At 38.3% G+C, this 26,454-nt stretch overlaps 3 protein-coding genes across 11 annotated transcripts in view; 1 reads left to right on the top strand and 2 right to left on the bottom strand.

Moving 5' to 3' along the window:
• Nucleotides 1–7,473, bottom strand: part of phactr2 (phosphatase and actin regulator 2) — a 35,218-nt gene extending 27,745 nt beyond the window's left edge. Inside the window, exon 1 of one of the 2 annotated variants that reach the window (XM_026309057.2) lies at nt 7,172–7,473. In XM_026309057.2, the coding sequence (XP_026164842.1) occupies nt 7,172–7,349 (178 nt within the window). In that variant the 5' untranslated portion in view covers nt 7,350–7,473. Of the gene's footprint in view, nt 1–1,387; nt 1,416–7,171 lie in introns of those variants that run through there. The other variant, XM_026309059.1, reaches the window with a different exon arrangement.
• A 4,169-nt stretch (nt 7,474–11,642) lies between these two features.
• Nucleotides 11,643–16,522, top strand: selenou1a (selenoprotein U 1a). 5 transcript variants are annotated; one of them, XM_026309064.2, is made up of 8 exons: nt 11,663–11,711; nt 13,212–13,274; nt 13,803–14,051; nt 14,291–14,476; nt 14,693–14,784; nt 14,891–15,031; nt 15,431–15,595; nt 15,682–16,522. In XM_026309064.2, the coding sequence occupies exons 3-8, from the start codon at nt 13,856–13,858 to the stop codon at nt 15,775–15,777; spliced, it is 876 nt and encodes a 291-aa protein (XP_026164849.1). In that variant the 5' UTR covers nt 11,663–11,711; nt 13,212–13,274; nt 13,803–13,855; the 3' UTR covers nt 15,778–16,522. The 5 variants fall into 5 exon arrangements, with proteins under 5 accessions (XP_026164854.1, XP_026164849.1, XP_026164851.1 ...); XM_026309066.2 differs by lacking the exon at nt 13,212–13,274 and having other exon boundaries at nt 11,665–11,711; XM_026309068.2 differs by lacking the exon at nt 13,803–14,051 and having other exon boundaries at nt 11,694–11,711.
• Nucleotides 16,523–16,613: 91 nt separating this feature from the next.
• On the bottom strand, nt 16,614–26,089 carry sfxn3 (sideroflexin 3). 4 transcript variants are annotated; one of them, XM_026309060.2, is made up of 11 exons: nt 25,950–26,089; nt 24,281–24,450; nt 23,736–23,906; nt 22,400–22,498; nt 21,746–21,821; nt 21,506–21,591; nt 21,289–21,416; nt 20,727–20,776; nt 20,497–20,546; nt 20,295–20,342; nt 16,614–20,186 (listed from the first exon to the last, which is right to left on the bottom strand). In XM_026309060.2, exons 2-11 carry the CDS (start codon nt 24,442–24,444, stop codon nt 20,090–20,092), a joined length of 969 nt encoding a protein of 322 aa, XP_026164845.1. In that variant the 5' UTR covers nt 24,445–24,450; nt 25,950–26,089; the 3' UTR covers nt 16,614–20,089. The 4 variants fall into 4 exon arrangements, with proteins under 4 accessions (XP_026164845.1, XP_026164846.1, XP_026164847.1 ...); XM_026309061.2 differs by having other exon boundaries at nt 25,966–26,083; XM_026309062.2 differs by having other exon boundaries at nt 24,281–24,446; nt 25,950–26,068.
• Between the last annotated feature and the right edge of the window lie 365 nt (nt 26,090–26,454).

The raw sequence follows: 26,454 nt of genomic DNA, 5'->3' as shown, positions 1-26,454 counted from the left end.
AACTCAGAGGCCTTTCGTGCTGACTGAAGATACATGCATATGTATGCATGCAGACTCAAAGACACTACTTTGCCTTGCAAAATGCTGTTTCACAAAGTCACAACAGCAATAATGTGTTGAGATCCTATTCAATTCACAGCCCACATCTCTGTCAACAGAGATAACACACACACACACATAGAGAAGCACCGACTGAATTGGATGTATTGCTGGAAAGCTAAAGCTAAAGCTAAACTAAAACAACAACAGAGAAAAAAACTGGAATCTAAACATCATCTCTGCCTGGAATTTCTGGCTTTCTTCATTAACACATGACAACGGGGCCTTTGCCTATCAAACACTGTGATATGTTATGACAGCCTCTGCAAACAGTAATTAAACTATATTAGATAACATGGGCCCAATATAGCCTGCCTGCTTCCTCTAGCTGAGTGTAACACCAACCCACCCATCATTTCATTATTTACTCTAACACACCTAAAGTAGCTACCAGTCACACCCACCTGGAATGACTGGTCTTAATAAGTTTTCTTTCCACTATAGAAATATTGACAATAAAGTTACTGTCATTAGATGTAGCTTTGTGTTAGTCATGTAAGAAACTCTAGTGCTATAATGCAATTGTGGGCAAACTTACAAAACCAATAATTGCAAAGTTAAGCACACAGTCATCATTGCTCATAAAAATTTCCAAAGAATATTTTTAATAAAAGTGTCATCAGCAGAACTGGCCCTCTAAGCACAACAAAAGCCTGGTTAAGTGAAGGTATAATGAACTATAATGTTATTAAGTGGTCTACTTGCAGCATTAGCATCTTATTAATATTGCACACAGTTGCCTCTGTCTTTAAAGTAGTGTTCCTGTACATAATATATGACTGTTTGTTGTTGACACTGATATATGCAACATATGTCTGTAGACTATGACTTGGTACAAGTGACTACTAGACAAACCTGTTCTAGCCCTGCATTTCTCAGCCAGATTTGTGGCAGCCAACCAGTCCAATGACTGTCAGACGTCGGTACAAATCAGCTCATGTTACAAAATAAAGGCAGCAAAATTGAGTTTGTATACAGTAGAATACATTATGGCCCCCTTTTTATTTTATTCAACTAAGTGGTCTTTGCAAAGCAAACAGAATTGTGTAAACAGACTGGTTCATATAACCAATATAAGTTAAAGCCTCTGTGTACATTTTATATGTACACCAATGACTTAATAACTTGTGACACATAACAACCGCTTGTAAAAACACAGAAGTGGTTGATAGAATCTCTCTGTCTTCTCTGCATTCTGTTACATTAACACTGGCACAGAAAGTCAATGAGACACTAGACAACACATGCACAAGGAAAGAGAAGCCTATTCTATAATGAGGACACTCACCATCATGTTCCATGACTTGACCCGGGGAATATTATCAGGTGTGAGTTGGTCTTTTCCTCTTTCCGACACACCACCTCCCTCCCTCCCACCACTGACTTCCCTTCCTCCCGTTCTCACTGTCTTGCTTCTTTTCCCATTCTCTGTCTCCTCCCTTTCTCACTCTCTTGCTATCTACCTCCCTCCTTGATCGCATGTCCTGCCTTCTTCCCTTAATATCTCTCCACTGTCTTCTACTCATTTGCCCCTCCTCTCTCTTTCCCTCTTGCCTCCCCCACTCCAATAAAGAGCATTAAAACTTAATGTTTGTTTCCATCTCAGATCCTCATTCTCCCTTGCAATTTGTGTCTCATCCTGCATTTATCTCCATCTCCCTGACTGTCAAGTTTTACCTCCTTCCTCTCCTGGCTACTGAGTCTGGCTCCAGTCTCGTCCATTTTTTTCACTATCCCTCTTGTGATGAGCTCCCACAGTGACGTGAGAAATAAAGAGAGGGGACAAGAGAAAAGGAAAGAAGAGGATAGGAGAAGAGGATGCAGATGAGGAGTCAAAGTTGAATGAAGGCATAGAGGAGGAAGGAAAATTCAAATCAAAAAGCAGGAGGGCTGCTGCATGTTTACTGTTTACAGGAGAAGTTTAGTAAAATCTGATGGTGAGTGTTTAGTCACTCCACAGTATTTTATATTATGGAAAAATAATCAGGATTAGATTTACAGTTTTTTCTACAGGGGCTTTAAATACAAACTGCTGAATGGAGAGCACACCTAACGACCATGGAGCCATGACGATGATAACACAGATATTAAACCATAAATATCATATCAACAATAATCTCAGGGTTAAATAAATCAAACTCTGACATAGACACATTCATTTTTTCTGCCTCTCTCACACACACAGACACACTTGTGTTGTGGGAAGACACACACATGCAACATGCAAATATGGAATCTGTATGCCAGTGGTGGTTTGATGCTGCTGCGCAATGTGTAGCTCTACATGAATCATGCTATTGCACACTCACTATTCTACTTGTATGTGTGTCTATGTGTGCACCACACAGTTGATTTTTAATTTCCTGTTCTTTATCAACATTTCTTTTAATACTGAGAATCCACCCGTGAAAGGAATAAGTGGTGCAAGGCATTATAAATACACCGATGGCCTAAAAGTGAGAGAAGTGTGTGTGTGTGTGTGAACAGAAATAATGTCCAACAAACATTAGTTTATTGACTTGATAAGAGCAACTCATACAAGATAATGCTCCCTCTGTTAACGGTCTGTTTTATTGTACTGTATACACTAGTATACACTAGTTTTCCATTTTTCTTTTTCCTCACCCTTTATGTTTCTCTTCTCCTTCTTTATTCTCTCCCTCGGCTTGTCAAGCTCAAAATCTTAACTGAAAATATAAGTGTTAAATTTCTATTACGCACACACATCTAGTGGAACACAGATGTATATACATAGAATTGTAGACTGACATAAACATCCTGTTATTTGCTGTTGAGGCATTTCAACAGTTATTAATACAGTTAAAGGCTTAGCAAGTAACCGTGCAGAGTTACTGATAGACAGATGGAACGGGAGAGAAACAGAGAAAGTGAGACTTTGACTTTTGATGCAGTCCAATGAAATGGCTCACAAGTGAGAAGAAAAACAACTGGCTCACCAACTCCAACAACACCCACCCACACAAACACACTCAATTAAGATCATGCACAAGCAGCACAAAAGCATCAGTATCTCATGAGGTTAACTGGTATTTGAAAGACTCACAGACTAACCCTCTTTTCTCACCTTTCAAATGTGAAAACAACTCCTATAGTTCATCCAAAAACAGCCAATCGCATTCAACAGTAAGAGCGTGATCATAGAACAAAGAAGGGAAAGCCAGTTTGATGTTGACTAGTAAAATGCAGCATCTTTAAAATTAGATAATAGCAGACCAACAAGTCTTCCAAATTCATGGCAAGCTGAATTATTCCTAACTGCCCTTTAAAACCATTATACATCTCACTTCAAACCTAATTATGTTCTTTGATCTGACATAACTTGGTTAGGGTTAGGGAAACAATCCTGCTTTGTGTTAAAATAGATACTTTGTTGATGTCTTTTTGTGTGTTCCCTTCTCTGTGTTACTTATGTTACCATATTCTACCATTTTCATTGTAATTTTTTTTTTTTTTTAAAGAAGCCTGCTCTTAGTTGGAAACAGGAAACAAAACAGCAGCATCTATTTTGTTGACTATTCTGAATATCCCTGACTTGCACCTGCCACTGCAGAGGCTGTGCCTTTTTGGTACCGACACTTCCAGCAGGGTCTTTAGTGATGGTATATGAAGCTGTGAATCTAAAGTTCAGAAAGAAAATTTTATATGGACATTCATTCCCCCAAAGGTATGAAGCCATATTCATTCTGGCTGGCCCCGGTAACTTTCATGTTATCTCTACCATGACCTGACCATTTCATCTGAAATGAAATTTCAGACTTCGACTGAAATGTCCCTACAACTACTGACTAGATTGCCACATAAGTTACACATGTTCATGTTCTCCTTGGGATAAATTGCCTTTTATTTAGCTCTGTCATTAGGCCTTTCATTTGTCCAACACATTCTCACCAAGTTCTGATTAATGACGTTTCCTTCAGCCTCAGATGTACTTGTGTTTAGTGATAGTTAGCAAATGTTAGCATGCTCAATTGGTAACATGGAAAATGGGGTGCAAACAATGAGAATACAGTGCACCTGTTACAGTATAAACCAGAATGGCAGAAGTCCTTCTGAACATGTTTGCCTGCAAGTACCACTGTGCCGAAGTTCAGTTTCACAGATCCTCTAGGATTCTAGTCTTAGTTTCTGTTAAATGTAATAGTAATGTAATGTAAGGTAAGATAAACTTTATTCCATATATTATTTTATATGTGAATAATTACACCTATACATAGGGCTTTAACTTTTTGATTATGACTGTGGCTGTGACAGCAGCTATAACCGCAGCAGAGGATAGACTGTGTGTGGGCAGTGAAGAGAGAAGGGCTGCTCTCTGCATTACAGTACATAACAAGTAGTTATTGCCGACTGGGTCTGTAATCAATGTTATTTTGAGGAGTATACCCACATAAAGCAGAGCACACAAGCAAGCTGACACTCCTCTGGAGTCCTTTTCTTTTCTTCAGCCTTTCCATCTGCCTTCTCTTCCTCCTTAATCATCCTGTCCCTGCATCACTTTTAGCATCCTCTCCTCTCTTTACTATTTTCATAATTTTCCCTTGTCCCCATCAAACTACCTCATTTACTTTTTGCTCTTTGACTCCCTTCCTGCTCCTCTTTTATACCTTAATGTTTTCTTTTTCGTCTTACTTCTCTAGGCCTTCCGGTCCATTTTGGTTCCCTCTTTTCATTCTCTTCTGCTGTGTTATCCCTGTTTCTCTTTTATCACCCTCCCTTCTCTTCTTTCTTCTTTTCTCTGCCTGTGCAATTACAAGAGTGGTACAGCATCCATCTGGAGGACAGCATGCTATTTACAACAGACAGCAAAGGCCATCTCAGCCTACACATTATCGCAAACTCATTTTCTCACAAATGCACATAGAGTATGTAAGTACACAAGTTAATATGCATACACATTATTGCATCTTCTCATACACATTAGAATAGCAACAGAAAAGCATTAAAATTATATATTATGATCATCTTTTTTTTACTTAGTCTTATAACATAAATCTTCCTTAGCAGATGTTAAGATTGTAGTGAGATTGTTTTAGGACCCCTGGATAATTTGAGATTTTATGACACTTATATTGTGTCACAAGATATTGTGTAAAATTTGATATATCTTGGTGACATTCATTGTATCACCTTGTAACATGGCAGTGGTTACAAAAATAAAGGAAGTATTACTTTTGATGTTACCCTCTGAACTCCATTCTTAAACAAAGATTAATGCTGCTGCAAGTAGCCTTATTTACTTCAGTAAATACTGTACTTCCTGAACAGATCAAAGTTTTCAGAGAGTAGAGTTCCTCAATACACCTGAAAGGAATGGATATAAAGAAATACTGTAAATGATGTGGGACTGGAGTGTTAATGCTCATCAAACGAATCTGAAAGCTCACTTTTTTCCTAAAATGGCTTTCTTTGTATTTGTTTATGCTTCCTGTTGATCTGCACATCCAAGTCCGTTGGCTGAATTTTGTTTTAGTCTCACATTTTCTTAGGGTTAATTTAAAAAAAAGACATCCCTTCCTTCAGCCATAAATTCTGGTAACATTCCCCACAGGAACATTTCTTCTTGGCCAAGGGGAAATTTCTCATCGGCAGATCAAACTACTCCTTTAGGTTTAAAAAAGAGTGCCAGAATTCATTTAACATTTTTCTTCAGAGAAAAATACTTTGTAGTTTATCTGTGCTTTTGCTTGCATGTGAAAAATGTAATGTCACCAGGTGTCATTTCATTGCTTTGCAGTCTTTGTGTAAAGAGGCAGATTAGCACCCTCTGTTGTTTAGATTTCAAGCTGTCCCTGAACACCGGACCATTCTATGTAAATTAAACCTAAAATGGACTATGTGACTTTAGCCTAAAAATCACCAACTACACAATATCAAAAACATGCAAAAAATAACATAACATGTGGATAACAATAATACAAAGTACTCAATCAATCAATTTTCGGGATAAGCCAAGCTACTCTTAGTTAAAACCATGATGTTTTGAAATCCAAAACAGGAAGGAGACACAAACAACTCAGAACATCTAATTTCTAATCTAATTACTTGACTCATTTCCTGTAATTACAACCACAACCATATAGACAGAATTCCTCCTATGGCAACTTACAACAAGCACAAAACTTCAACCTTTTATATGAAAACATTACTCTACTGTGAGCTTAAAATAATTTTATCAGGGCAATGCAGCCTTCATAGAGAAGCAGCGTATTAATAACTTTCATGCCTGCAGCATAGCCTGTGTAAGAGTAGAAGTAGCCATGTGGCAGGCAGAGAGCACGTTGCAGGCCCAGATGTAGGCTACAGCATTGATGGAAGGAAGTGGTTGCAACCACTGAAACAATATATAAGATTGTCAGGGCACAACGGCTAAAGGCTTCAGGTAGCAAATGACACTGACATTTAAGTAAGATGCTGAGGACACACGGTTGGTTAACACTGTGGTTGAGGCCTGACAATGTGTATGAAAAGGTTTCACCTTGGATGAAAACTTTAATCTACAGAAAGAAAATCCTGGTTACCAAAGTGAAAACTAATATAGTTTCATGTAAACTGGCTGGGAAGTATTCAGTTAAAAATTGCATTTTTTATTACCTTCTGTATTTGTTTGGTACGTAACTAGCACTAGGATCATTCTGTTACTGGATGACAACTAAAAATGTTTTATCTGCACTCATTCTCCTTTAGTTGTATTTCAAGTTAATTTTCGATACTATTTGCTGTCTTTTATTTTAATTTTTGACTTGTCTTTTATTTCTGTAAAGCACTTTGAATGAATTGTGCTCTACAAATAAACTTGTCCTGTTTGCACTGTAAATGGGCACTAGACAACACACAAAAAGGAACCAAAAAGAAAGAGAAAGATGGGTGAAAGTTTTTTCTGTGCAGGAATGCAGGAAGTCACTGCTGCTGTGTTAGTCATTTGGAGATCTATCTAGCAAAGAGCTAGACATATTTCATATTGGAGATGAAAGAGGAATTTAACTTCAATGAATAAAACAGCGTCGTAGGCCTAGTTCAGTAGTTTTTGGTAAACCTGTGTGTCTTTTCCTACCTGACCGGGCTCCCCGGAGCCTGAGCAGCACTCTGGAGCGAAATCCTGAGGTGTCACTCTGAGAGCGGGACCGGGGGAGAGGCCACAGCAGAGGGAAAACCCTCAGATCTGGATGGGTGTCCCCTTCCTCATCCATGCTCACCTCCTCTGCCATCTCGCCGGGTGACAGGTCGCACATTCACAGTGACAAAACGATAAGCAACCTCACACAAAACTCATTTACATCAGCAGCCCCTCCTTCCTCTTCTACTCAAACTCGCCTTCAGCAGGAATGTGTGTGTGTGTGTGTGTGTTTGTATGTGTGCTCTCGTTTTTCTATTTCGGTGGGGACCAATACCCGACACCTGACTCACACCGTGGGGACCAGTTTTCCCCATGGGGACCAAATCAACAGAAAACAGCCTCCTGATATGCTTAGAGCAATTTTTTAAAAGAAAATTGGACCCCAGAGGGCAGATTTTCCAGACATTTGTTTCACACAGTGCCCTTAGTGGTCATGATTGGTATTGCAAGTATGTGAATTTGCACTGGTGGGAGCCATTTTCCTAACAAATTGTGAAAGTGTGCATATGAGAAAATTTTATATTTAGTGAAAATTATTATAGTTTGCACATCACATTTTATATGAAAAATCATTTTATGATATGAAATCAATTTGCATAAAATCATCGAGGGGACCCATGTAATCATTATTATTTAATTTTAAAGCAGATTAAAACCACAAATTTTAAAATTAGAAATAAAAAAAACTTATATATATCGGAGATGTATGGATATAATTGTTAAATTTACCTAAAGCAACAAATTGCTCAATTACCCAGAAAGTTACTCCCATACCTAGGGCGTTTGTGGGTGGCTGGGGGCTGAAAAGTGGTACAGCTGCGGCTTTTGTGGCGTTTTATTTTGGCATTGTTATAGCTGACACTTTGTAATAGAACTTTTAATATACATCACAAGCATAGACCAGTATCATGTATAATTTTCCTATGTCCCCCTCACTCTCCCCAGTGTCAAAAGACCGGACCAACTGCTGTTGCCTGACCAAGCAAAGTGAGATAGAGGAGCCAGTGGAAAATGCGGAGGAGCAGAGAAGATACAGCCAGCAAAGATGTAACAGTGACAGCACTTTGAAAGCCACAACGAGATGGATGCACAGTATAGTGCACTGCAGGTGGTGTTTTTATAGCATGTCTGGTACAATTTATGCATGTCGTAATTTTCCTACACCAGTCTTATTTTTCTAAACCAGTCGTATATTATTGGACCTGACGTATTTTTCTGAGTCCAGTTGTATGTCATTTGAAGACCGTGATGTACATTTTGGACAGAGAAATTAGGTGGTTTGAGAGAGGAATCAGGAAACCTATCTATGTACAAGTGGAAAAACCCTCCCTTAACAGGGGTGGAGGGCTCAGATATAACCTATCTTCAATTTTCCAGGCTGCCCTTTCATCTGTTCCCAGAAAATTAAGGAACAAATCAAATGTCTTCCAGGGAGGACAACCTCTGCAGCCAGTTGGTGAATCAGAGGGGTCACATGAGCCCACTATTAGATACTAATGACCCTCACCTAAGGTCACGTCTTTGTTCACCTAATGACCCTATTCAGGTCTATTCGACTTAAAAACTCAGGTCCAGTTGCCATGACTCAACCTTTAGATAACTTCCCCTGGACAACAGACGTTTGTCATCTGAGTCACATTTTTTCCTCTGTGGACAAAGTAATGCCGTTTCTCAGGGATGTGTACATAATTACCTGGCTCACCTCAGATCATTTCCATATGAACAGTGTATATAAATATATACACAAACAGACCAAAAATAGGTTAGACTTAAAACAATCCACTCAGAATGTAAGAGAAAAAAAAACTCCAATTACAGGTAGTAATCAGTATACTACCATACTGAACAAACACCAACACAATACAATGAAGAAATGGACGAATTCCTGTCAATAGCACATTACAAGCCAAAGAAGCTCAGGCCAAACAATCACATAGGTTCACATATCCACAAATAAGTGATAGCCAAAACACAGGACCTCAAAGATACAGCATGTCTCGAGGTGGACTGCACAGGTTAATTCACAGCCGCACTGAATCCGAGAGACTTTTAAGTCACACAGTGGGATGTGACTGTCCACATCCAGCTGCTCTTGATGAGGAGGAGGCGGAGACTTCTGCATAACTGCTGCACAGGACATCAGCCAGCTCCTGAAACTACACCCAAAATACACTCCCACACAATACACACTACAGCTGACTGTAACAAGACACAAACAGAAACACAAATACTAACACAAATGCAAGTCCCAACCTTTTAGATTTGATTCTGATCTTTGTACAGTATGTAATGCAGTGTTTGGGAGTAAACTACCACTGAGCAGGGTTGCTATGTCTGGTCTGTAATGTCACTAACCTGCTGCAGGGGTCAGTCTTGCCCTGAGCCATATCTGGTGGCTGCTAATGTCAGTGTAACCTGATGGAGTGAAAAGCAAAAAAACTGGCATAAATGGCATAAACAAAAACACTGTGGCAGAATTATTGCTGCTTCACTCTGCACCACACCCAGCATGGGACTGAGGACTCAGTTCAACATGAGCCTTGTTTCACAGCAGACACTGATGAATTCCTATTATTTTATGTTCACATAAACAAGGTTTTTACTGTGACTTCATTAATGCAACGTTATCAGGCTTATGGGGCTGGTTGAAAACATTAGACTCCCCCACATTAGCAGCAAGGCACACTCTTGTGTGTTGTTTATTATCAAATATTAAGTTAATGTTCAACCTTTACTACTCTTTTTTTAATGTCTGGAACTGTTGCATGTTGTTAATCTAAGAAAATTCAGAATGAATGTAAAACATTCAAAACAGTAAAATATTTTTAATTTGGAGTTTTGAAGAAACCTAAGATGTTGACTATCTAGAACAATAGTAAGGTAATGAAATTAAGAAAGCATGCATTACTGCAACTACATCTCTCCTTCCTTATGCCCCAGCTGCAGGAGCTTCATTCCCCTTTTGGTTTTGCAAAACCCTCTCCTACACATGGCTTTAAAATGTTAACTAAAACCTAGATGGTTAAATAATTCAAGCACATAAGCTGCTTTAATGTTACTGTCATAGAGAAATTCCTACAGCCCTCCAACCTGGTGGATGTGTCTCTGCGTATGGGTGTGTGGCGAAATACTTGGTGGTCCTGATGGAGGTGTAAGAGGTGAAGGATTTGTCCTGGGTGGTCTCCACTGAACCTCAGGATCGAGTAGGATGTTTCTATGGATGTGTTTTCTTCCCTACAGGGAATTTTCTGCAGCACTGAAAGAGTTCAGGAATAAAATAAGCGTGTTAGCAGTACTCTGAACAGCCCACGACATGCAAGAACACATGGCAACATAAATCTGATAATATTTAGACTGTTTCTTAGATAAACCTGATAATATTTGAACTGATTCTTAAAGTGACATTGTGTGAGTGTGGTTACAGGCAGCATGTTTCCATATGCATGTCTTTCAATCAAAGCCTGAATATTTCCACATTACTGAACAATGAATATATTCTACTCATACTGTATGCAGATAGTATGAGTAGAATATATTATAGAATAGAATATATTCTCTTTGAAACTGTGGTTTCATTACAACTTGTTATCATGTTCCTGTACTCCTTGGTTTGGTTTTTATTGATGTGGACATGGGTGGTTGTCTCATTTTTCAGTTTGTCTTGGTATTAGAAACATCAGATCTGAAAGACCACCAAACCTGAAAAACACGTACAAGTGTGTTTTTCAGGTTTGGGGTGAAAGTGAGCTTGATTCTCTGTTCGCTCCTCAATACGTTTCCACTGCTTCCATTCTATGATTTTAATAAATTAAGCATTGATTGCATAATATTTTTGCACACACATTGAATTATATGCACTTTGGTGTTGACACCACACTCTGTTGACACACTGTGGTTGTGACACGTAAGGTGTTAAATAAATAGCTATGAAATGAAAACATTAAAATATTTACCAGAGCTAGAATGGTCCCCTGACATGAGGAAGAATGAGGACATGGTAAAAGGGTCCTCGAAAGTATATCCGCCCACAATTATGCCAATTATTTTTTTTTCAATTACAAAAGTCTAACGGTGTTAACAAAAACTATGGACACAATTTCAACTGACATGAAAACACAGAAGATTTTAAACGTGTAACTTTTGATGATCATTAATTTATTTATCATTTATTTCAGAAATAATAATTATGTTTCATTTTTACACTACTTTTAAGCATTTTTAGATATGGATTAAGATTTTGATAAAATTTTTAAGTAATACTGTGTGAAATTTTTAACCCCAAATCTGTGTTTTGTCTGTCGGACATGTTATGTACCATATCTGAAGAATCACTGACCTGTATTTAGCTTTACTCGCTGCTCCGCCATCTTGCTCGATTGCTCCCCCCTGCTCTCCGGATCGTACAGTACGCATGCGCACAGATCTGTTTACAAAACGGCAGAGCAGAGACGAGTTGCTTGTCGCATCATTGATTCGGGTGAGTTTGCATTTAACATAAAATTACTCCGCAAACTTTAAAAGACACCGACAGCTTTTAAACGGGGGCAGCGGCTTCAATGAGACCTGTTAGGTCCAGACTCGGTCTTGTCAAACCAAAGCCGAGCTGGCCGAGCTAACTGCTAATTTCTTGGCCGGTTCACACGACGCGGTCGTGGCGGTTTCCGTGCACCTGTAACTCTGTGTGGGCACGGAGAGAAAGCTGCTCCTCTGTCACAGCTTTGTCATTCTGGGCTTTAAAACGATTAAACACGCTGTTTTTGTTCGCTTAGACTGTATCTTGTTGAGTAATAAGATAATGTCATTAGTTACAGATTAACAAAAGCAAGGTCATCACCTCACTGTGAATTGGAGCGGGCTGAAACATTTCAGCATCTCGTATTTAATCTAATTTTAATTTAATGGCAGAAATATCTAGTTCAGATAACGTTCAGTTTTAAAGTCCTCCTTCCTTCAAAGCGAAACAAATATAATTTTACTTAGCGTTAATTCAGTAAAATAATCAACAGTAGTACTAAAGCTCATTAGGTACAACGCTGTAACTTACTTTAAGTATTTTATAAATGTTTTTTTTTTTCATTAATTTGATATAATGAAAGATCGTTAAGTACATAAATCATTGTATTATAGATGTTGATGTAGAAGTTACCATCAGCTATAGTAATAAATGCACTATTTCATTACTTATACTTGAAATGTAGTGATAGAAGTCCTAAAGTAGCATCAAATGGAAATACTCAAGCAACCTAAAATGCACCAGAGCAGATCCTTTACTTATATAACTTAAATTACTACAGTGTGAAAATACATCATTACAGTCAAAATTCTCCGTTAAAAATGCAGTAAGATGTCGCTTCAGTAGTATTTAATTCTTGTCTTTGGTTAGGATCTAAATCGAACTTTTTTTTTTAACTTAATCCATAACAAATCATAATTTAGAAATGTATACTGTATGCTTTGCATACATAATTTGAATCTTAGTTTAATCTTCAACTAGATATTATGTTTTGTGAACCTGTCATATCTTTTCATGTGAAATTTTAAAAAGTAACTTGTAGGATAATTATTGACAATAGATTAATAAATCGGAGTAAATGTACAAGATTTCTATCTCAATTATAAAGTATGATCAGATGAAAATATTCAAGTAAAATACCTTAAAACGCTTCTTAATTTAAGCAAACATACTCACTCACTACTGTGATTTTTATCCCCCTAGTATTGCGTAGGCAACTTAACTCAATATAGTAAAACTCTCGACTTATTAGATGTTGGTTTACAAGTATTGTGCAATAGTAGTGAATACACAGTTGACAGCTCCTTTTCTTTGCTTGCTTTGCATAAGCATTCAAGAGATCTAGATGTTTCCTTGTGTCATAGGCGTGGGTGTCTGTCTTTATTGGCTGCTGCTCTTAGCAATTTTTTTCAGTCATTTGTCCTGAGTTGTGTCATATCTCAGATGCATTTGAGTGATTTACAGTTTGCAACTGGATGGGCTAAGTCTAATGAGAAGAAGTACTTCACACTTTGGAATCTAAGACAAGTTAGTATATTTTGACTTTTTGTGGCATAAAACATATTTGATCCGTGTTATATTTAAAGTTGGGTTTTTTTTGTTTATAATCTCTGAAAAACTGGTAATTTTTAATTTACAGTGCATGGATTTCTCAGTGTAGCATGTAAACTGAGTTATATGTTTGTGATTTTTAAGGAATTAATACAAGAGTTTGCAAACATAACTGTTATAGCCCTGGTAAAATTAAGAACCACACTTTTGATACATTACACTTTTATCATGTTTTCATTTTAAATAATATACTACAGGATGGGTAATACATTCAAATTGTGAGCATAAATAAAACCTGACTGACAGGTTTAACAGTAGGTATAGAGTTTTAACAGGGTAGTCTTACCATTGAAGAGGCCAAGTTATTTATCTCTTATGAGTCTGTGAAATCAAATGCAGGGTGGTTGGAAGCAGGGCTCGCAGTAGAGGTGGAGGATGTTTCGAAATTATCTGTGGCGTGGCACAAGATCTTTCATAGAAAGGACTTGTGTTTCTGTTTTCCAGCAAAATCTTGAGGCTGTGTGTAGTCAGGGGCTCAGACTTTTTCCACAGTTCAGATGCTGGCTCTGCCCAGATGTTTGACTGCTTTGAGGTGGACACTTTCCCTGCGCTGCCCTGTCCTGTCTCTGGAGGGTGCTACGATAAGGAGCCACCCCTCCACCACAGTCAGGTCCCGCTTTCTGAGAACCCAGACTGCTCTGTTTCACCAAAGTAAAGCCAAATCCAGTCCTGACCTAAACAAGCCCACTTCAGGCAAGGATGTCATTTTACTGCCTTCCCAGTTAGCAGTTCTCTGTTACAACGTAAACTTCAGTTGTGTTGCAGAAATAGTTTTAAAGTTGTGAGGGTGTTTCCCTGCTTTCCACCCACTTTATACTGGAATGACTCCAGACAGACGCACTAAATAGTCTTATGAAAGTAGTAAGTAAATGACTTATTTAATAATAATGATTTAGTGACACATTTCTCTCCTCATGCTTTTTCTGCTGCAGTGTCCTCCTGGTTTGGGCTGGAGGGGGAGTTGTTTGGGATGGGGATGTGGTCGCTGGGTCTGGGCGCTGTAGGAGCTGCCCTGGCTGGGATCTTTTTGGCTAACACTGATCTGTGTCTGCCTAAAGTTGCCCAGGCTTCACTGGAGTACCTCGAAGACGCTGACCTGCACTCCACCATAGATGATGGTAGGCTGGTTTTCTGAATGGCTGGTTAATAATGTCACCTATCCATAAGAAAATTTTAACGTTGGCACCCATGAGGAACGTTCTACGTTATACCAGAATAACAACCATTATGCAGTTTTCTTTACTGTTGAATGTTTGCATGCATTGTACATATACTACTGTCTCAGATCTGCTGTGTATTTCAGCCCACGTTCCTTGCTTTTGTTGTGTCTGCAGATGACAAGGTCATCAAAGCAAAAAGCCTGTGGGACCAGACTGGGGCTGTGGTCATGGCTGTACGGCGACCTGGATGATTTTTGTGCAGAGAGGTGATTTTAAAAAAAGTTTATGAATATAACAGCATGGGCTTTTCTACTCAGCTCTGAGTGTATTTGAGTTACATTACCATTTATGGTAAAATCCCTCCCTCTGTAGGAGGCCTCTGAGCTGTCCTCTCTGAAGCCTCAGCTGGAAGAGCTCGGGGTCCCTCTGGTCGCTGTGGTGAAGGAGATCGTCGGCACAGAGATCCAGGACTTCAGGCCGCACTTCGCTGGGGAAATCTATGTAGATGAAAAGGTTAGCAGTGGTAGATAACATCAGCTGTTGTCTAAGTCACTAAACCACCACTAATATTTCCTATCAAGTAATTGTTTAACCTCTAGTTCATTTAATTTCATGTTTGGTTTTAAGAGGTAAATAAGCTGTTTATCATTTATTACTACAAAATGAAAGTTAGCCAAATACTGTATCTTGGGAACTAGATTGTAAGAGCTCCTTCTGCAGTGCTATATTCACGATGAGAGTTGGCAAATGAATTGATGAAGCACTTTTGGCTGTGAAACAGTAAAATAGAGTCATTGCATGACAGAAAATTATAATGTGAAATGGAACAGCACAAGGACATTCAGCCAATCCTTTGGTGCATGCTGTGTTGCTCTTGATTAGGCTGACTAAAACTGAAGCATGTGATTACAGAAACATTTCTATGGCCCACTGCAAAGGAAAATGGGGGGACTGGGGTTCATTCGCTTTGGAGTGTGGCAGAATTTTGTACGAGCCTGGAGGTCTGGTTACCAGGGCAACATGAATGGCGAGGGCTTCATCCTTGGGGGTGTGTTCGTCATTGGACCAGGAGACCAGGTAGTGCAGCACACACCTGGACTAAAATAAGATTATAGAGCTTAATAAAACATGTCTGTATTTTAACTGCATGTCATGTTTTGCAGGGGATTCTCCTGGAGCACCGTGAGAAGGAGTTTGGCAATAAGGTTGACATTGCAGATGTTTTAAAGGCCGTCAAGAAAATTGTGCCAAGAAAATAAGTCTTTTGGGATAAGATGAGATAAGCGGGTACACTGTAGTCAGATGAAAACTAGTATTATAAGATTATTGCATTTTTAATTTGACATAAGTTGCTATCAAAATTCATAGATTAGTGAAATAGTGACTTGTCTAAAAGAACAATATGCTGCTGTCATTTGCACATTTAGTTACTGTTGGTTACAAAAATCAAACTGTGAAATGCAGAACCTCATTTGTCAGCATTTGTCTAATTATTACTGTTTACTTGTACACATGAAGCAATTTTTTTTTTTTTTGAGACGGGTATTAAAAACTGGTAGAAAGGGCCTTAAAGCAGCTTTCCTTTCATTTACATTAAAAAAAAAAAAAGAAGAATTTAAGGTGACTTGAAATCTGCCCCTTAGAGAACAGTATAATTCAATCTAAATATGATTGTCGTAATAATTCTATTAACATCTGTTAGTGAGAAAGTTTTAATGTTTCTGTGTGTTATTGTGATTTGCTTCTCCTGGTCAGGCTCATAAATAGACCTCCAACGTGGCATAGGAGTGTGTGATAATGACAACTTGACTCTAAACTCAACATTGAGAGGAGCAGGTTTGATGCTCAAACACACACGTCCGACCTCTGTTGCCACGTGGAGGAGTGTTTATTGTGCCTGAAGCAGGTGTTGCTTGCACAAGTTTATGTTTGAGAGACTGTGTGTACATGTGTAAACTAGCTGCATTAAATAAATACATAAAAATAAAAACCTCATCTCCATGGCACCTATAAATTTATTTAATATATGTCTCTGCAACCATGGTCAGGTCATAGTAGCAGAATTGACAGATTTTTTCCTCTGAACTCTTTAAAACTCTGAACTCTTTAAAAATTTAAATAGCAGTTTCGTATGTTTCTCTATTGCCCGTTTCTAAAACAGCTTAAATGAATGAAAAACACCAATCTATATTCATAAACACATTTTTCTAGGAAATAAATGTGACTTTTATTCAAACCAAATTTATTACCGTTACAGAAACAAAATATTTATAAGGCTGAAAACTGAAGGCAATGTTCTCATTTTCTGCTTAAAGGGTCCAAGAATGACTGTAAATACTCAGACCTAAAAAGTATTTAGATGCATAATACACAGTCATGTTTGTGTTTCCCCATTCGTGAGTGTAGTCAAAACATAACCATACAGATGACATTCTCAGATTATTCTTCATTTTATCTGACTGCTGCATGTTTTTGTAGCTGTTGAACAAAGTACCCATATTAAATCACTTCTATTAAATCAATTCTACTAGGGTATTCGTGTGCTAAAATCCTTTTCCCAAACAGCATAAGGGCAAAGATACTTGTAATGTTTGATATTATCTCAAATTAAGCAGACCAGGTTGGACATCAATGTTACACATTTTATTCTATTGCTCTGAGTAAAATACTTTGACATCAAGGAAATATATTTGAACACGATACAAAATCGTGGGAGAAAACACTGTACATCCAATACTGACAGGACTGTCAGTTTGTAAATTGTATATACATAGGAAACCCAACACATTTATGGAGTGTAACAGTAACAGAGATTGTCTTTGTGCCTTCACTATGCAAAGATTTGACAACCAAATTTATAATTTACATGAAAATTGTAATGTAAATAAAATCAATGTCTAAAATACGTGATCTTTAAAATCTGATTTGGGATTTATTTCTGTTTTAAGTATTAATTTTCTGTTTATGGCAATATTTTGTGACATTCTTTAACAATTTGGTGTTTCACTGACAAGGATCTGCTGTAAAAAAAAAACAAAAAAAAAACATTTTTGCATGAAAAAAAAAAAAAGGTCCACATAATAAAGCTGGAACGAAAACTGAAACAAAGGTTACATGTATCTTCTCCTCAGTCCTGTACAATTCATAACCGGCTCATCTTTGGCTGCATCTATGGGTGGGACATGTCAAGATGGTACAGTGCATTCGCGTGAGTAGATACATATTTAAGCTCTTACTGAAACCCGCCAGTTTTGTTCTTGGTAGTTTTGTGCGAAGAACAGAAAAACACTGAAGAAAAAAAGAAACTGAGCCACTTGGTCGACAGCAATGAAAACTGCCAAGACAATGAATAAATTACAAATTAGCAGTGACACTATTCATTCAGCATTATCCGTCATGACAGAACAAATACAATCTTCAATGCACACTTTAAAAAGCTCCTTTTAAATAGCAAGACAAATCCAAATGGCTTCTACAGCAGCACTGCAAAGGTTATACGGTGCACTTCTCTACAACACAATGACTACCATGAACACTGAAGCAGAGAGAAATGTCTTAATGATGTAGTTATGGTGTGTATTATTACACTAACTGAAATACAGTTGTGATCATAACTAAGATACATTCCTGCAGTGCATGTGATTATGTATCAGTAGTTAGAGAACAAGGCAAGAGTCTTAAAGAAGTAGCAGAGTTTGACTTGATCAGGACATTGAAGTTTTATAGCACAATATGAAACACGATGAGTGAATCTGGATAGTACTTTGGAATGAAACCAGTGAATTTTAGGATCACACATAAGCACAATCTTTGTGTATTTGTCTGTATAGAAGTTCAAGCATAAAATGCTTCAGTTCCACAATACTTTTATGGAAAGTGTTTAACAATGTTGAGAAACATAAACTCAAGCTTATGGATGCTTTATGGAGATAAATGCAGGTATAAACATGTTTTTAACATAATAAACAACTTCATGCCAACAATGAATCAAAGTTGTGACTGTTTTCCTTATTACAGGAACATTCCTCTGATCTGAGAGCTCACTAACCCTAAAGCAGTCATTTGTGATAAATTACACTCCTCTGTACTCCTGTAACATGAGCAGCTGACATTTGTTTTCCAATGCATACTGTATGTAAGGCCATCTGGTGGATTCACTAACAGAGACACACCTTGAAAATAAAATCTCTAAAACCCTTCATGTATATATACTCCATTCTTACATAATTCTGACAGAGAGCAAATCATATTTCCTCCCTACACCATCATCACTATCTAACCACACTGACCTCTGTTAAAAGAATATTTGCATTTTGACTATACCAAACAACATTAGCAAGTTTCATTTGGTACAATGGGATATCAAAGCTCTAATGAACATAAAAACCCTGTATTTCTACCACACTTCTTTGACTTGTTTTTACCCACTTGTGCGATGTTAAAGGGTCAAGTGTGAGGATAAACACACAAGTTATGTTTTTTGCATAACGCCAACAATACACTACTGTCTGCATGTCAGTGCATTTAAACTCTCAGAAATGGCCCAACTGAGAAGCAACTTTCAGATCAGGTCACAGGGTTTTTGAGACAGACACAACATGGAACATTCCTCTCTACTTGACACAACCACCAAACTAGCACCACCACCTACAACAATCACAGAACACATTAATGTGCTACTAAAGACAGCAATTGCACTACTTCATAAAGTGATCTAAAAAAAAAGCCATACTGCCATGACAACAGTACATATTTATGCTGACAGAGATAGTGTTATGTGATGTACTCTAGGGCTGCGGTTTGTAAGCTTTTGCAGAATCATTTCTACACATTTTCTTTTCCTCGTGTACCTAGCACCTCATTACCTGGTCTATGAACAGGAAAACACATAAGAGCACATAGAGAAGTGAAGAGGGTAAGGAGCTGCACTGGTTAATAAGCAGGGAGGACACAACAAAAGAGGAACTTGTTCATCAAGGCTTGGACTACTTAGGGCTAATTAAAATGCAAGTTTTTCCAGTTTAACTACATGGTGAAACAACAAAGTGGACACTTATTGATGGCAAGGATTTTAACATACAATACTGTGTGTAGCTAAAAGTATTACTTTTTAAAACTGAATAATCGTAATTGACAATCACTAGGGAAAAATGGAAAACAGAAAGGACACAAGGCAAAAATGTTACATTCAGAAGCAAATACACAACTTACAAGCACGAGTTTTCATTTTAACTGGATTTAAACCCTGAACGCAACATGAAATATTGTAGAGTTCATCACAAATAGGTAACTGCCCCTCTCTAGGCAGTCTCGACTAAAGGAAGACTATGAAAACAACATTGGAATCTGTTTTTCTTTTCTAACGAGAGTTAATGAGAACTGTCTGTGCTCTTCCATCTCAAAGTGTTTTGTTTTGTCTTATTGAATCCTATTTTTCAAAAGGTAAAATAAAAAATGCTGAAATACATTCCAAAAAAAGGAAAGCATAAATAAATTGTGTTTTGCCAACCTGTGCCCACAGTAAAAACAGACTTGTATATATGTATGTGCATAGAGATGAGTTGTCTAGTCTTACAGGCCCTTGTTGAAGTAGACAGTGGTGGTGTGAGGACTGGACTGTTGTATCCTCTCTTGCAGATCTATTTCCAGACTGGTTACACTCATGGAGCTATGAAGAGAGAATTCCACCTGATTAATATGCTACTACTGGTTAGTTAACTCTAACCTACTGATGTAACTCAACCCTTGTAAAGAAAGTCAAAGTGGCTGTTGGTACCTTTTCTGTGGGAAGAGGGCGCAGCACAGAGGAGTTGCAAACACCAGGCTGGAAAAAGAATGCACAGATTAATGTTTTAGACAGTGTTACTGGTTCCTTTCACTGCTTATATAGTTGTGAGCCCATACAAAAAAACAAAAAACAAAACAAAAACAAAAAAAAAACAAAAAAAAAACCTACAGATTTTGTGCTAATTACTTACCAGAGACCAACGAGTCCTACTTGGACCGGAGCATTTAAAATTGGGAAGCGCTACAGGCAGAGAAAAATCAAAGAAGTCAAAACTGCAGTGAAATCAGCCATACTGGCTTGTTTGGCCACATGGACCATCCACAGAAAAAAATGATTTATTGCATAACATGGAACATGGTGGGACTCACGAAACACCAATCCACTGATTTTAAAAACAACAGCATGACATGTCTCTCTTACCTTCATGAAAGCCCTCTTCTCTAGAGCATTCATTATAACAGGGGGAATGGCTGAAAAAAAATTAAAACAAGTTAAGTGAAGTCTTCAGTTTGAACAACAGAAACCACAGAAAGTTTCACAATTCAGATGTGAAACACACACATGAAACTTATGTGTACGTACATCACTTTTTTTGTTCCATTGGTAATATTTTCAACAATGTCTTACTTCATGGAGCAGCAATAGCTTTCATTATGAGTCATGTTTCTGGCCCCTTGTATCAAAGGCCAGTACTTTCTATTTTACCTCTGTTTTTGGTCTATTCCAATTCTTGAAAGCAGCTCAATGCTCCAGCTTGTTCATTAGCAGCTTGCTAAATGCAAATCCCTATTTGTTGTTTATTTAAAGGATTGGAGTTTTAAAGCTGTTTCACTGACAACAGTTGTCTGCTGTAGCCAAATGACACTATGAAAGTGATGATAATGAACCAGAACAAAGAAAGGTAATGGTCAGACACCTAAACAATAAGCTAAACTTCATCATAAGATCCCAATCACATTGTCAGATATAATTTTGACATTACCCATTGCTGGTACTGCCATGCCGATCCTTGACACCACCACCTGTATAATAGCCTGCTTGGCAGCATTGGCTGATTCTCCTAACCTGTTTCCGTTCTCATCTGTCACAGGGATACCATACTTCAACTCCCTGGAGGAAAGAAAAACAAAACCATCACAATTATAGAAACGCTGCGTGAGCAAAGCAGATGTCACTGGCTTTTACTTTGGAGGTCTCACCTCTGTCTCATGAAGGGAATGTTGATACAGTTAGCAGCAGCGACAGCAGCAAAGGGAACAAAACGGCTCACAATTGGAGGGAGACGCTGCAAAGGTGGGGCAGAGTCAAACACAGTCAGACCACCTGCATCCAAACTTGGCACAAATATGCAAACACGAATATGTAGTTCAGTGGGTCTATGTCTGAATTACTTTGTTTTACTTTATCTGTTCATTCTTTATTTGAACCATGGGCTTTACCTTAGCTAGAGACTTGAGTCCCAGGGCAGTGACTACAGCTCCAGTAGTAGCACTGACATAAGCTGCACCAAGCTGACTGCAAGGAGACAGATGCAGTAGACATGTCACACATCGAAAACCCACTTCCTCTTTCTGCATTTTCACACCTCATAAATAGCTGATCTGTTCTACAGCACATAAGAACTGCAGATGAAAATCAAGATACACTTTAGTAAAACATCACAGAACAGATGCCTCTGTAAGTGTAAATCCATGCCATTTATGGAATATACACATGTAAAAGAAAGCATCCTCAGTGATATGGTTAATACATAAATAGGCACTTGGGAGTTCTGAAGTTTAGCCACTTAATTTTTGAAAATGCATGTTTTTGAGGCATTTCAGCAGCATTTGAATATGTGTATTTTGAAAAAATAAAGAATTTAAAAATTAAGAATATGCAATGCATGTTGACCTGACATCAATCAGGAGCACTGAACCTGTGTCAGCATGGCTGCATGGTGACATGGGGCTGAACATGCTTAACAGGGGAACGTAATACCGCTGTGAGGGAGGTGGAAGAGGACAGCAGCTCCCAAAGCTTCTATCACACACTAATTTACAGGGAGGACAGGAATGATCTAGAGTGGAAGTGAAGTGAGAAGTCCTCCCTACTTCACGGTGATGGGCGCATCTCCACTGCGGTTGGTGTAGTTGACGACAGCATTGAAGGACTGGTTAACCCACTGCCAAAACACCACTGCTGGAGTAGTCCTGCAACCATAAGGTAACAACAGTGTGTTTGAGGATGTGTAATAAAGTGTGAAACAAAAACTAAATGTGTAAATGCAGCTGGTGACAATATGAGAACTGTCAAAGTAGAGCACACTATCGAGGTGCACGCAATTATAACTGTCTATGGGTCAAACATTTGTGTACTGTCCATACTGTTCTATTTGCATACTGTTGTGTACTGTTGACATCTGGAGCATCTTGTTTGGTTGCGTGCAACAAGTCAGTTTTTTGTTTTTTAGCCTAAAATCACATTTGATTCATGATTGTATCTGAATTTCAGGCTTCACATTCTGTGCAAAATAAAAACACCTATTACCTTTATACCCTCCATCCTTGACTAAATATTGACTTTGACAAATATTTTCTAATGTGATGTTTCTAATCATTCAGTACAGATGAACCTAAAAGTTCTTAATTATTCTCTCCTCTGACTTGTTATTAAAAAAAAAGTAAGCTAAAAAATAAAGTGTAGAATTTGAACCAGATTCAGAATTTGGCGCCCTCATGTGGTTGTATTAAAAAAAGAAAAGAAAAAAAAAAGACGCTATTATTTGCAAAATCAAAATCCCCAAAGTAATAAAATTGTAATGATGTCAAATATGGAGGCCAAAAGAATTTAAATAAATATGAACATAAATCATACATTAAACAAACAATCATAAATACAGACATTATATAAACATTCAAATGCAATATAATCCATTAAGCTTTTGTAAGTATAAAATATTACTACACTCTGCTTGTTTCTATAGTAAGAGGCTTTATTTCGGGTCTTTTTAAATTTGATTTTAGGGGTTTTTATCTGAAAATTTCTATTTTATGTTGTGAAACTTAATTTCACATCACCTTTTTCCCCCAATGACTTCTGATTTCACAACTCCACTATTATTTCTTCAGAGTATTTTGATAAAAATGTAGATCTTTTACATCAATTACCAATTATTTTTGTTAATTTGTTTTTCACATGGCCTATCTATCTCCTTGGCTGCCCAGTAATTTATTAGTATTCAGTAGTGAGTGATATTTTTTTATTTTTAAGAGGATTTTCACTCAGAGCAGGGATTAATATTTTTATGTAATGCTGTATTAAGGTTAAACAGTGTATTTATTCAGAATTTGGTCACATTTCCCATTCATATTTCCCCATTTTACTTGATAAATCATTTTCAGTTTGGCATTTACAATACGCTCAACTATGTATTGAAACGTGCTGTACCTGTAGAAGGTGAGCATGCAGCCTGTGATGGACATATTCATTGGCACCTGAGCAGACATCCGGCCAATCACAAACATCTTCTCCCCTGTATCAGGATGGAAAGCAGAGTCATAGATGTACTTAGCTCTCCAGAGCTCATCCTCTGTCAGGCCAGGCTTCGCAATCCCAGCTCTGAAAAAGTCAACACATTTGCATAATGTTTTATACATCCTAAGACAAATCTGTAACACAAAAATGTATGCCCTCAGCTCTAATCAAGTGCATTCTCTAATAAGATTCCCATTGTTTGTGGAGTGTGTAGTTCTCATTTTTTCATGCTTATATGTCAAGCAGATTTATGTACACATAATTTAGATAGATAATTTAGATAGATAACTGGTGCTGCTTCATTAAGACAAGACCATCTGCATCTTCATTTCAGTGTAGATGGCAAAGCCTGCTGTATACCTGTCACAACTATGCTGATTTCTATTCATGGCTCATACCATGTCCTTCTATACACTGCCATTCATAATCCCTCTATCCTACATCTCCTAACGAAATACCTATAGTTCTCCACGATCACTCTGGCCTCCTCCAGTGTCTCAGAGGACAGCAGGACGTTCCTGGGATCTGTGACCATGAAGAAGTGCTTGGCACGTCCCATGAATGTACCTTGGTCCCATCGCGGCTCCTTGATGTTTATGTTGAGGGACAGCTCTCCAGACATGACTTTCTTTGATCAGTGACACAAACTGTAATTAGTATACATGCTATTTCACAATTTGAGACTACACTTGCACATACAAATGTGTCATTTTGTGGTTCTACATAAGTATTTCTGAGAAATAGATTTAAATTTTGGAAAAAAAAAACCCATCAAATTATATGGATTCAAATGCACATGCACACAACCCGCGGGGCTGATTCCGAGGCAGCACACTGCTCTCTGCTTGGTCAGCCTCAGTCACACAGTTGCAGGGACCACGCTGGAGACATGGAGCGCTATTTCGAGCCTGTCTAACAAAACTGCTGTGCCACTGTTTCCATTTAGAAGACATAGATGTAGTGGAGCTTGTTTGTAATTGCATGACTCTGTGGTGGCTCTTTAGCCTATGGTAAAGCAAACAGATTCTTAGCAGGTTTGCAAGTTGAACCAGCTCTGAAAAGTAGAGTTATCTCTAAGCAAATACCCCAAGACAGACTAGTTGCCAGGATTTATTTATCAGCACATTCTGCCTCTTGTTTGTTTCTGAAAACATGGCTGAAGGTTGATAAAATGTACTGTTCTTGCTGTGTCAAATTTAATCTAAGAGGTCTTTGAGATCATGCGCCAGGCGGTGGTTCTCAACAATGAGATAGTAAAACTATGCTGAAAAGTAGACTATTCTTAAAATATAGGCCTGTACTAAAGTTAAATAATTAATAAAAAATTAATCATAAATTCATGTTTTACTTTAATAATTGCCTATCACTACCTACTACCTATCATTTCAGCTCATATACTAACCCTTTATAAGAATCTAATGCAGCATTCACATAATGTGTCCTGGAGTAACAGCTAGTCCATCCAATGGTCAGGCCACAACAAGGCTGTAACCACCTCTGGTACAACCTGCAGGCTGTAAATAGCGAAAACATTTGCAGACGTAGCCTGCTGTTGAAGGGCGAGATTACCACTGATATGGTGGATTCAAGGACACAAATTATTATTATGGTTGTTGTTTTGCTCCATTAAACTAACCACACAGTAGCAGCTTTCGACGAAGAGCTGACCAACTAGCCACACTGCCACAAAAAATGATACGTGCCACATTTCCAAGTAGCCGAGCACAGAAACAGCGTGACCCCCACACAATGACAGATGGCACCGGGAGAGTCACGACGCGCTGCCGGTTCCTGAAAGCAACATGCCGGCTAACCGTTGCAGCTAACAAGCTAGCATGGTAGCTAATAGTGCTACTGAAACTCGCACGGCAAAGTACATAGAGACACATCAACCCCCCACACAACATCAAATGTTTAGACAAACAACAAAACAAACAGCCATGAAAACAAACAGAGTCAGTGCTGTCCTGGTAAACTCACGGCGAACAGAGAGCTACAGCTAATAGCTAGCTAGGTTAGAATATAACTAGCTAGCACTCACATTAGCATGACATGGGCACATATCGACAGACTTACACGCTTTTACCCACACGGTGGATTTAAAACGCGTAAAGATGTGAAATATACCTGGAAATGATATTACCGAAGCGTGTGCCGAGTGCTAACAGCAGTTTAAGCTGAGGCGTCGTATGGAGAGGGTGGGTTGTAGGCAAAAGTGTGGTCTGTCCTGTCAGTGGCACGAACTATTACAGAGGCCGACTCTAGGGGGCGCTGTTCTTTGGTCTGAGGGGCACGGGGTACGGACCACTGGTCTGTCTGGCAGCAGCGTGGCCTGGCTGATCCGTGACTGTGGTCTGCGGCCATTGTACGCTAAAAAGTAGTAAAAACCTGCGTATGGAGACTTGTGTCGTTTACCGGAGAGTCACGTGTTCGATGACGAAGCAGGCCCCGGTTTCAGCAGAATCCAGTTTGAGATTCAGTTTGTCCACACACGGAGGTGGATGCTGTTGTTTTGTTTGTTTGTTTGTTTTGTACGTTTAGTTGGTCCTGCTTGATTCAAAAATGGAGCCTGCAATAAATAAATAAATAACTAAATAAAGAAATACATAAAAAATATATCCCAATAAACTAG

Source organism: Mastacembelus armatus, chromosome 15 (genome assembly GCF_900324485.2).
Source record: "Mastacembelus armatus chromosome 15, fMasArm1.2, whole genome shotgun sequence".
Classification (NCBI taxonomy): domain Eukaryota; kingdom Metazoa; phylum Chordata; class Actinopteri; order Synbranchiformes; family Mastacembelidae; genus Mastacembelus; species Mastacembelus armatus.
This window is presented reverse-complemented; position numbering and strand designations above follow the sequence as displayed.